This window comes from Panulirus ornatus, chromosome 12 (assembly GCF_036320965.1).
Source record: "Panulirus ornatus isolate Po-2019 chromosome 12, ASM3632096v1, whole genome shotgun sequence".
Classification (NCBI taxonomy): domain Eukaryota; kingdom Metazoa; phylum Arthropoda; class Malacostraca; order Decapoda; family Palinuridae; genus Panulirus; species Panulirus ornatus.
The window spans coordinates 35334774-35347922 of NC_092235.1; the positions used below are offsets into that span (position 1 = coordinate 35334774).

Genomic DNA, 13149 nt, shown 5'->3' on the forward strand with positions numbered 1-13149 from the left:
ACCAAACATCATCATACTCTGGTTCACTGGACCACTCATCATACTCTAGTTCACTGCACTACTCATCATACTCTGGTTCACTGCACTAATCACCATCATACTCTGGTTCACTGCACTAATCACCATCATACCCTGGTTCACTGCACTACTCATCATCCTACTCTGGATCACTGTACCACTCATCATCATACTCTGGTTCACTGGACTACTCATACTCTGGTTCACTGGACCACAAATCATACTCTAGTTCACTGCACTATTCATCACACTATGGTTCACTGCACTTCTCACCATCATACTCTGGTTAACTGCACTACTCATCATCCTACTCTGAATCACTGTACCACTCATCATCATACTCTGGTTCACTGGACTACTCATACTCTGGTTCACTAGACCACTCATCATACTCTGGTTCACTGCACTACTCATCATACTCTGGTTCATTGCACTACTCACCATCATACTCTGGTTCACTGCACTAATCATCCTACTCTGGATCACTGTACCACTCATCATCATACTCTGGTTCACTGCACTACTCATACTCTGGTTCACTGGACCATTCATCATACTCTGGTTCACTGCACTACTCATCATACTCTGGTTCACTGCACTACTCACCATCATACTCTGGTTCACTGCACTACTCATCATCCTACTCTGGATCACTGTACCACTCATCATCATTCCCTGATTCACTGGACCACTCATACTCTGGTTCACTGGACCACTCATCATACTCTGGTTCACTGCACTATTCATCATACTCTGGATCACTGCACCACTCATCATCATACTCAGGTGCACTGCACCACTCATTTTAACACTCTGGTTGACTGCACCACTCATTATCATACTCTGGGGCACTGCACTAATCATCATAATCTGGTTCACTGCACTACTCACCATCATACTCTGGTTCACTGCACTAATCACCATCATACTCTGGTTCACTGCACTACTCACCATCATACTCTGGTTCACTGCACTACTCACCATCATACTCTGGTTCACTGCACTACTCACCATCATACTCTGGTTCACTGCACGACTCATCATCATACTCTGGGGCACTCACTACAAATCATGATACTCTGGTTCAATGCACTACTCACCATCATACTCTGGTTCACTGCACTACTCACCATCATACTCTGGTTCACTGCACTACTCATCATCATACTCTGGTGCACTGCACTACTCACCATCATACTCTGGTTCACTGCACTACTCACCATCATACTCTGGTTCACTGCACTACTCACCATCATACTCTGGTTCACTGCACTACTCATACTCTGGTTCATTGGACCACTCGTCATACTCTGGTTCACTGCACTACTCATCATACTCTGGTTCACTGCACCACTCATCATCATACTCTGGTTCACTGCACTACTCATCATCCTACTCTGGATCACTGTACCACTCATCATCATACTCTGGTTCACTGGACTACTCATACTCTGGTTCACTGGACTACTCATATTCTGGTTCACTGGACTACTCATACTCTGGTTCACTGGACCACCCATCATACTCTAGTTCACTGCACTACTCATCATACCCTGGTTCACTGCACTACTCACCATCATACTCTGGTTTACTGCACTACTCATCATCCTACTCTGGATCACTGTACCACTCATCATCATACTCTGGTTCACTGGACTACTCATACTCTGGTTCACTGGACCACTCATCATATTCTGGTTCACTGCACTACTCATCATATTCTGGTTCACTACACCACTCATCATCATACTCAGGTGCACTGCACCACTCATCATCATACTCAGGTGCACTGCACCACTCATTATCATACTCTGGTTCACTGTACTACTCATTATCATACTCTGGTTCACTGCTCTACTCACCATCATACTTTAGTTCACTGAACTAATCACCATCATACTCTGGTTCACTGCACTACTCACCATCATACTCTGGTTCACTGCATTACTCACCATCATACTCTGGTTCACTGCACTACTCATCATCATACTCTGGTTCACTGCATTACTCATCATCATACTCTGGGGCACTCACTACACATCATGATACTCTGGTTCACTGCACTACTCACCATCATACTCTGTTCACTGCACTACTCTTCACCCTACTCTGGATAACTGTACCACTCATCATACTCTGGTTCACTGGACTACTCATATTCTGGTTCACTGGACTACTCATATTCTGGTTCACTGGACTACTCATACTCTGGTTCACTGGACCACCCATCATACTCTAGTTCACTGCACTACTCATCATACCCTGGTTCACTGCACTACTCACCATCATACTCTGGTTTACTGCACTACTCATCATCCTACTCTGGATCACTGTACCACTCATCATCATACTCTGGTTCACTGGACTACTCATACTCTGGTTCACTGGACCACTCATCATATTCTGGTTCACTGCACTACTCATCATATTCTGGTTCACTACACCACTCATCATCATACTCAGGTGCACTGCACCACTCATCATCATACTCAGGTGCACTGCACCACTCATTATCATACTCTGGTTCACTGTACTACTCATTATCATACTCTGGTTCACTGCACTACTCACCATCATACTTTAGTTCACTGCACTAATCACCATCATACTCTGGTTCACTGCACTACTCACCATCATACTCTGGTTCACTGCATTACTCACCATCATACTCTGGTTCACTGCACTACTCATCATCATACTCTGGTTCACTGCATTACTCATCATCATACTCTGGGGCACTCACTACACATCATGATACTCTGGTTCACTGCACTACTCACCATCATACTCTGTTCACTGCACTACTCACCATCATACTCTGTTTCACTGCACTACTCTTCATCATACTCTGGTGCACTGCACTACTCACCATCATACTCTGGTTCACTGCACTACTTACCATCATACTCTGGTTAACTGCACTACTCACCATCATACTCTGGTTCATTGCACTACTCACCATCATACTCTGGTTCACTGGACTACTCATACTCTGGTTCACTGGACTACTCATACTCTGATTCACTGCACTACTCATCTTATTCAGGTTCACTGCACTACTCACCACCATACTCTGGTTCACTGCACTACTCATCATCCTACTCTGGATCATTGTACCACTCATCATCATACTCTGGTTCACTGGACTACTCATACTCTGGTTCACTGGACCACTCATCATACTCTGGTTCACTGCACTACTCATCATACTCTGGTTCACTGCACCACTCATCATCATACTCAGGTGCACTGCACCACTCATTTTAACACTCTGGTTGACTGCACCACTAATTATCATACTCTGGGGCACTGCACCACTCATCATCATACTCTGGTTCACTGCACTACTCACCATCATGCTCTGGTTCACTGCATTAGTCCCCATCATACTCTGGTTCACTGCACTACTCACCATCATACTCTGGTTCACTGCACTCCTCACCATCATACTCTGGGGCACTGCACTACTCACCATCATACTCTGGTTCACTGCACTACTCATCATCATACTCTGGTGCACTGCACTACTCACCATCATACTCTGGGGCACTGCACTACTCATCATGATACTCTGGTTCACTGCACTACTCATCATGATACTCTGGTTCACTGCACTACTCATCATCGTACTCTGGTTCACTGCACTACTCATCATCATACTCTGGTGCACTGCACTACTCACCATCATACTCCGGTTCACTGCACTTCTCACAATCATATCTGGGGTACTGCACTACTCATCATGATACTCTGGTGCACTGCACTACTCACCATCATACTCTGGTTCACTGCACTACTCACCATCATACTCTAGTTCACTGCACTACTCACCATCATACTCTGGTTCACTGCATTACTCATCATCATACTCTGGGGCACTGCACCACTCATCATCATACTCTGGGGCACTGCACCACTCATCATCATACTCTTCTTCTGTTCGTATGATCCAGAAACTGGTCCTTGGCCTCATCCAAGCCTAGTATTATCAACTTTGTATTCTGTCTTATAGACTTTCATTGTTGTTGTTGTTGTTGTTATTGTTGTTGTTGTTGAACTATTTTTGGGACCCTCCTGATTCTTTGTGCTTATCAATAATTGCCTCATGTTTCCTCACTCTATATTTCTGTACATTTCCCTTAACAAAATGGATGCTGTTTATGCCCCTTGATCCCAGTGTTTTTCCTACCTAATGATACTCTTCCTGTGTTTGTTTTCATTTATTTGTCAGTTTGTTATCCCTTCCTACAATTGTGTTTCCATGTTCTTTATCTGATATTTGCCAGTAGACATTTTATCATCTTTACTATCTTCCTAACATGGAACTCTGGCCACACGTTATGGACGTTGTCAACTCCCAGGTCTTGAAGATGGTGTGTACGAATTTCGTCGACCTTGTATCAGACCAACTTTGGAGTCTGTTTAGGTCCCCTTGTAAGCTGAGGCAATCTCCACGCTTTCCTCTTCCCTCATGAGGCAATCTCCACGCTTTCCACTTCCCTCATGACCTTTGCATAATTTGTAAATATATTGAGGCAGGAGGTCATCATACCTTCAGGCAGGAGGTCATCATACCTTCTGACAGGAAGTCATCATACCTTCAGGCAAGTCATTCACATGAAGAGTACCGGTCCCAGGACACAATCCCGAAGCACTCCACTAGTGCCCTCCATCTGTTTTGTTATGGCACCTATGACGTGTGTGTGTGTGTGTGTGTGTGTGTGTGTGTGTGTGTGTGTGTGTGTGTGTGTGTGTGTGTGTGTGTGTGTGTGTGCGCGCGCGCGCGCGTGCTTTAAAGTGCATTGCTTATGTCGGTATGTTTCAAGAAACCAGGTTTTGTTCATAACAGACAATAATCAACCGGTTTCTGTGATACAGGAATGAAAAAGCAAAAAAAAAAAAGAAAAAAGAAAATGCAATACATTTCCGTTCGCATTCATGAGAAGTCACTAATGATAGACCATTACTTTTCTCAGGGATCGCCGGGTTTTCAGTGCTGGTTTCGACCCCTCCTACTCCAGTGACCAGGCCAACCATGCTCTAAAAGACTTCCAGGCCAAAGGTGAGTCACTGTTAACGGTGGCCAGGATAAAGCTGTCACTAGAGGATGTTGAGGACTTCCATCACAATAGTGAATCAATAAGGGATGTTGAGGGCTGTCAGTACAGTGGTGAATCACTAAGGGGTGATGAGGGCTGTCTGTGTAAGGGTAAGTCACTAAGGGGTGTTGAGAGGTATCAGTACAGTGGGGAATCACTAAGTGATGAGAGCTGTCTGTATAAAGGTTAGTCACTGTGGGGTGTTGAGAGCTGTCAGGACAATGGTGAATAACAAATGGGTATTGAGGGCTGCCAATGCAATGGTGCATCACTAAGGGATCATGAGGGCTGTCTGTATAAGGGTATAAGGTTGAGTCACTAAGGGGTGATGAGGGTTGTCAGTACAATGATGAATCACTATGGGGTATTGAGGGCTATCAGTACAGTTACGAATCAATAAGGGATGTTAAGGGTATTGACGGATGTCAATACACTGGTGAATCTCTAAGGGATGTTGAGGGCTTTCAGTGCAGTGGTGAATCACTAAGGGTAGTTGAGGGCTGTCAGTCCAATAGTGAATCACTATTGGGTGTTGAGGGCTGTCAGTACAATAGCGAATCATAAAGGGGAGTTTAGGGTTGTCAGTACAAATATGAATCACCAAGTGGTGTAGAGGGCTGTCGGTAAAATGGTGAATCACTAAGGGGTCTTGAGGGTTGTCAGTACAATGGTGAATCACCAAGGGGTGTTGAGAAATGTCAGTACAATTGTGAATCGCTAAAGTGTCTTCAGGGTTGTCAGTACAAAGGTGAATCACTAAGAAATGTTGAGGGGTATCAGTAAAATGGTAAATCACTAAGAGGTGTTGAGGGATGTCAGTACAATGGTGAATCACTAAGGGTGTTGATGGCTGTCATTGCAATGGCGAATCACTTAGGGTGTTGATGGCTGTCAATACAATGGTGAATCACTAAGGGATGTTCAGGGTTGTCAGTGTATTAGTGAATCACTAAGGGGTGTTGAATGCGGTCAAAATTATGGTGAATCACTAATGGTGTTGAGGGCAGTCAGTACAATGATGAATCACTAAGGCGTGTTGAGGGTTGTCACTGTAGTGGTGAATCACTAAGGAATCTTGAGGGATGTCAGTAAAATGATGAACCGCTAAGAGGTGTTGAGAGCTGTCATTACAATGGTGAATCATTAAAGGATAATGAGAGCTGTCACTATAATAGTAAAACACTAAGGAATGTTGAGGGCTGTCAGTACGTACAACGGTGAATCACAAAGAGGTGTCGAGGGCTGCCTGTCCTATAGTGAATCACTAGAAGGTGTTGAGGGTTGTCAGTACAATTAAGAATCACTAAGGGATGTTGAGGGCTGTCATTACAATGGTGAATCACCAAGGGTGATAATGGCTGTCTGTATAAGGGTGAGTCACTAAGGGGTGTTGAGGGTTGTCAGTACAATGGTGCATGACTAAGGAATGAGGTCTGTCTGTACAAAAGTAAGTCACTAAGGGGTGTTGAGGGCTGTCAGTATAATGGTGAATCACGAAGGGAGTTGATGGCTGTCATTACAATGGTGAATCTCTTAGTGTGTTGGTGGCTGTCAGTACAATGGTGAATCACTAAGGGATGTTCAGGGTTGTCAGTGTATTGGTAAATCACTAAGGAGTGTTGAGGGCTGTCAAAATAATTGTGAATCACTAATGGTGTTGAGGGTTGTCAGTACAATGATGAATCACTAAGGCGTGTTGAGAGCTGTCGCTGCAGTGGTGAATCACTAAGGAATCTCAAGGGATGTCGGTAAAATGATGAATCTCTAAGAGATCTTGAGAGCTGTCAGCACAATGATGACTCACTGAGGCGTGTTGAGGGCTGTCACTGCAGTGGTGAATCACTAAGGAATCTTAAGGGATGTCAGTAAAATGATGAATCGCTACGAGGTGTTGAGAGCTGTCAGTACAATTGTGAATCACTAAGGCGTGTTGAGGGTTGTCACTGCCGTGGTGAATCACTAAGGAATCTTGAGTGAAGTCAGTAAAATAATGAATCGCTAAGAGGTGTTGAGAGCTGTCAGTACAATGGTGAATCACTAAGGGTTTTGTGGGCTGTCAGTTCAAAAGTGATTCATTAAGGATATCAAGGGCTGTCAGTTTACTGGTGATTCACTAAAGGTTGTTGAGGGCTGTCAGTACAATGGTGAATCAGTAAAGGGGAATGAGAACTGTCACTATAATAGTAAAATACTAAGGAGTGTTGAGAGCTGTCAGTACAACGGCTAATCACAAAGAGGTGTCGAGGGCTGTCAGTCCTATAGTGAATCACTAGAGGGTGTTGAGGGCTGTCAGTACAATAAAGAATCACAAAGTGGTGTAGAGGGCTGTCATTAAAATGGTGAATCACTAAGGGTGATGATGGCTGTCTGTATTAGGGTGAGTCACTAAGGGGTGTTTAGGGCTGTCATTACAATGGTGAATCATTAAAGGATAATGAGAGCTGTCACTATAATAGTAAAACACTAAGGAGTGTTGAGGGCTGTCAGTACAACGGTTAATCACAAAGAGGTGTCGAGGGCTGTCAGTCCTATAGTGAATCACTAGAGGGTGTTGAGGGCTGTCAGTACAATAAAGAATCACAAAGGGGTGTAGAGGGCTGTTATTACAATGGTGAATCACTAAGGGTGATATTGGCTGTCTGTATAAAAGTGAGTCACTAAGGGGTGTTGAGGGCTGTCAGTACAATGGTACATGACTAAGGAATGAGGTCTGTCTATATAAGAGTAAGTCACTAAGGACCGTTAAGGGCTACCTGTACGGTGGTGAATCACTATGGGGTATTGAGAGCTGTAAGTCCAATGGTGAATCTCTGAAGGGTATTACGGGCTGCCAGTGCAATGGTAAATCACTAAGGGATGATTAGGGCTGTCTGTATAGGGGTGAGTCACTAATGGGTATTGAGGGCTATCAGTACAGTTAAGAATCACTAAGGTGCATTTAGAGTATTGAGGGCGGTCAGTACAGTGGTAAAACACTAAGGAATGTTGAAGGCTGTCAGTACAGTGGTGAATCAATAATGGGTGTTGAGGACTGTCAGTACACTAGTGAATAACTAGGGGTGTTGAGGGCTGTCAGTACAATAGAGAATCACTAAGGGGCGTTGAGGGCTGTAAGTACAATGGTTTATCCCTAAGGAGTGTTGAGGGCTGTCAGTACAGTTGGAAATCAATAAAGGGTGTTGAGGGCTGTCAGTACAATGGTGAACCACTAGGGGGTTAAGGGCTGTCTGGACAAGGATGAATCACTAAGGGGTGTTGAGGGATATCAGCACAATGGAGAATCGCAATAGAGTATTGAGGGCGGTCAGTACAGTGGTAAAACACTAGGGAATGTTGAGGGCTATCAGTAAAATGGTAGATTATTAAGGGGTGTAATGGTGAATCACTGACTAATGTTGATGGCTATCAGTAGAATGGTAAATCACTAAGGGATGTTGATGGCTGTCAGTGCAATGGTGAATCACTAAGGGTGTTGATGGCTGTCAGTACAATGGTGAATCACTAATGAATGTTGAGGGCTGTCATTACATTGGTGAATCACTAAGCGGTGGTGAAGACTGTCAGAGTAATGGTGAATCACTAAGGGTGTTGAGGGCTGTCAGTACAATGGTGAATCGCTAAGAAGTGTTGAGGGCTGTCACTGCAGTGGTGAATCACTGGATGTCAAATAATGAATCGCTAACGGGTGTTAAAGGCTGTCAGTACAATAGTGAATCACTAAGGTTCTTGAGGGCTGTCAGTACAATGGTGAATTACCAAAGGGTGCTGAGGACTGTCAGTGCAATAGGGAATCACTAAGGGAATTTTAAGGCTCATAGTACAATGATGAATCAATAAGAGATGTTGAGGGCTGTCAGTACAGTGGTGAATCACTAAGAGGTGTTTTGTTCTGTCAGTATGATAATGAATCACTAAGGGTGTTGAGTGCTGTCAATGCAATGATGAATAACTAAAGTATGATGATAGCTGTTACTAGAATGGTGAATCACTAAGGAGTGTTGAGGGCTTTCAGTACAATGTGGAATCACTAAGATATTTTGAGAGATATCAGTACAATGGCGAATCGATAAGGGTGTTGTGGGCTGGCTGTCACTACAATAGTGAAAAACTAAGGGTGATGAGAGCTGACAATACAATGGTGAAGGACTATGGGGTGTTTAGGGCTGTCAGTACAATGGTGAATCGCTGAGGATGTTGATGGCTGGCAGTACAATAGCGAATCATGAAAGGGTTTTGAGGGCTGTCAGAACAATAGTTAATTACTAATTTGTAAAGGGCTGCCAGTGCAAGGCTGAATCACTAAGGATGTTGAATGCCGTTAGTTCAGTGGTGAATCACTAAGGGTGTTGAGGGCAGTCAGTATAATAGTAAATCACTAAGGAGTTTGGGGGGCTGTCAGTAAAGCGGTGAATCATTAAGGATGTTGAGGGCTGTCAGTCCAAGAGTCAATCACTAAGTGTATTGAGGGCTGTCAGTCCAATGGTGAATCACTAAGGGGTGTTGAGGCCTGTCAGAACAATGGTAAATCATTAAGGGTTTTGTGGGCTTTCAGTCCAATGATGAATCACTAAGGATGTTCAGGACTGTCAGTACAATGGGGAATCACTAAAGGGTATTGAGGGGTATGAGTACAATGGTGAATCATTAAAGGATGTTGAGATCTTTCAGTAAAGTGGTAAATCACTAGATGTTGAGTTCTGTCGGGATTAATGGTAAATCATTAAGGAGTGATTAGGGCTGTCTGTATATGGGTGATTCAATAAAGGGTGTTGAGGGCAGTCAGTACAGTGGTGAATCACTAAGGAGTGACCAGGGTTGTCTTTATAAGGGTGAGTCCCTATGGGGTGTTAAGGGCTATCAGTACAGTGGTGAATTACTATGGGGTATTGAGGACTATCAGTACAGTTATGAATCTCTAAGAGGTGTTAAGGGTATTGACGGATGTCAGTACAGTGGTGAATCACTAAAGGATGTTGAGGACTGTCTGCACAGTGCTGAATCACTAAGGGGTGTTTGAGGGCTGTCAGTGCAAGATAGAATCACTAATGTTGAGGGCTGTCAGTACAATGATGAATAGATAAGGGGTTTTGAGTGCTGCTATTAGAGTTGTAAATCACTAAAGGGTATTGAGGGCTGTCAGTACAATGTTGAATCACTAAGGGGTGCAGAGGGCTGTCAGTAGAGTGGCAAATCACTGAGGGATGTTAAGGGCTGTCAGTAGAGTGGTAAATCACTGAGGGATGTTAAGGGCTGTCATTCCAATTGTGAATCACTAGAGGGTGTTGAGGGCTGTCAGGAAATAAAGAATCACTATGGGGTGTTAGTTGTCAGTACAATGGTGAATCACTAGGGAGTGTTGAGGGCTGTCAGTAAAATGGTGAATCGTTAAGGGGTGTTGAGGGCTGTCAGTACAACGGTGAACTACTAAGGGGTGTTGAGGGATGTCAGTACAATGGTGAATCACTAAGGGATGTTGAGGGATATCAGTACGATAGTGAATAGCTGAGGGATGTTGGGGGGTGTCAGTACAATGGTGAATCACTAAGAAATGTTGTGGGCTATCAGTAAAATGGTAAATCATAAAGGGATATTGAGGGCTGTCAGTACAATGGTGAATCACTAAGAGAGTTGATGGCTGTCGGTACAACGGTGAATCACAAAGGGTGTTGATGGCTGTCAATACAATGGTGAATCACTAAGGGGTGCAGAGGGCTGTCAGTAGAGTGGTAAATCACCGAGGGATGTTGAGGGCTCTCATGCCAATTGTGAATCACTAGAGGGTGTTGAGGGCTGTCAGCACAATAGAGAATCACTAAGGGGTGTTGAAGGTTGTCAGTACAATGGTGAATCACCAAGGGGTGTAGAGGGCTGTCAGTACATTGGTGAACCACTAAGGGTGTTGAGGGATGTCAGTACGATGGTGAATCACTAAGGATGTTGAGGGGTATCAGTAAAATGGTAAATCACAAAGGGGTGTTGAGGGCAGTCAGTACAATGATTGATCACTAAGGGGTGTTGAGGGCTGCCATCACAATAGTGAATCACTATGGGTGTTGAGGGCTGTCAGTAATATGGTGAATCGCTAATGGTACTGAGGCCTCTCTCTGCAGTGATGAATAATCAAGAGTATTGATATATGTCAATACAGTGTTGAATCACTAAGGGTGTTGAGGGCTGTTATTAAAAGAGCGAACCACTAAATATGTTAAGGGCTGTCAGTTAGATGGTGAATCACTATGGGATGTTGAGGGCTCTGAGTACAATGGCGAATCACTAAGGGATGTTGAGGACTGTCACTACAATAGTGAATCACTAAGGGGTGTTGAGTTCTCTCAGTATAATGGTGAATCACTAAGGGTGTTGAGGGCTGTCAGTACAATGGTGAATCACTCAAGGGAGATGACAGCTGTCACTTCAATGGTGAATCTTTAAGGGTGTGGAGGGCTGTCAGTAATATTCTAAAAAAGTAATGGTACAGAGGGCTGTCAATAAAATGATGAATAATTAAGGGTATTGATGTATGTCAGTACAGTGGTGAATCACCAAGGGTGTTGAGGGCTCAGCACAAGAGCGAACCACTAGATATGTTGAGGGCTATCAGTACAATGGTTAATCAATAAGGGATGTTGAGGGCTGTAATTACAATGGTGAATCACTAAGGGTGTTGAGGGCTGTCAGTACAATCGTGAATCACTAAGGGTATTGAAGGAAATCAGGACAACGATAAATCACTAAGGGTGTACAGTTGCGAAACACTAAGAGGTGTTGAGGGCTGTCAGTACAATGGTGAATCACTAAGGGGTGTTGAGGGCTGACAGTACATTAGAGAATCAATATAGGGCGTTGAGGGTTGTCAGTACAATGGGGAATCACTAAATGTTGAGGGCTGTCAATACAATGGTGAATCAGTAAGGGCTGCTGAGGGTTCTTGGCAGTGATAGATCTCTTGCGGGTGTTGAGGGCTGTCATTACAATGGTGAATCACTAAGAGATGTTGATGGTTATCAGTAAAATGGTTAATCGCTAAGGGTTATGGAGGGCTAATAGTACAATGGTGAATCACTAAAGGTGTTGATGGATGTCAGTACAATGGCGAATCACTAAGGGGTGTTGAGGGCTGTACAGTAGTGAATCATTAAGGATGTTGATGGCTGTCAGTACAATATTGAATCATCAAGGGGTATTGAGGGATGTCTGTACAATAGTGAATCACTAAAGTACTAAGGGCTGTCACTACAATAGTGAATCACTAAGGGTTTTGTGGGTTGTCAGTACAATAGTGAATCACTAAGGATGTTGAGGATTCTCAGTACAATGATGAATCACTTAAGGGTGTTAAGGATTGTCAGTACAGTGGTGAATCACTAAGAGGTGTTGAGGGCTATCAGTGAAATGGTTAGTCGTTAGTCGCCAAGGGATGTGAAGGGCCTTTAGTACAATGGTTAATCACTAAAGGTGTTGATGGCTGTCAGTACAATGGTGAATCAGTAAGGGGTGTTGAGGGTTGTCAGTACAATGGGAAATCACTAAGGGTTGTAGAGGGCTGTCAGTACAGTGATGAATCCTTAGGAGGTGTAGAGTTCTATCAGGAGTAATGATGAATCACTAAGGAGTGATTAAGGCTGCCTGCATTAGGGTGAGTTACTAAGGGGTGTTGAAGGCTCTCAGGCTCTCAGTACAATGGTGAATCACTAAGGGGTATTGAAGGCTGGCAGCACAATGATGAATACTACGTGGTGATGAGCGCTGTCTGTATAAGGGTGAGTCACTAAGGGGTGTTGAGGGCTGTCATTACATTGGTGAATCACTATGGCTATTGAGGGCTCTCAGTACAGTTATAAATCACTAATGGGAAATAAGGGTATTGACGGATGTCAGTACAGTGTTGAATCACTAAGGCATATTGAGGGCTGTTAGTACACTGATGAATCACTCAGGGATGTTGAGGGTGGTCAGTACAATAGTGAATCACTACAACTGAGAATCACTAAGGGGTATTGAGGGTTGTCAGTACAATGGTGAATCACTAAGG

The 13149-nt window shown here is 43.9% G+C and overlaps 1 protein-coding gene across 1 annotated transcript in view; it reads left to right on the plus strand.

The window, feature by feature from the left end:
- LOC139751734 (uncharacterized) overlaps positions 1 to 13149 on the plus strand; it is a 208014-nt gene that overhangs the window by 32498 nt on the left and 162367 nt on the right. The window contains exon 2 of the mRNA XM_071667287.1: positions 4995 to 5080. Within this exon, the coding sequence (XP_071523388.1) occupies positions 4995 to 5080 (86 nt within the window). The remainder of the gene's footprint in view (positions 1 to 4994; positions 5081 to 13149) is intronic.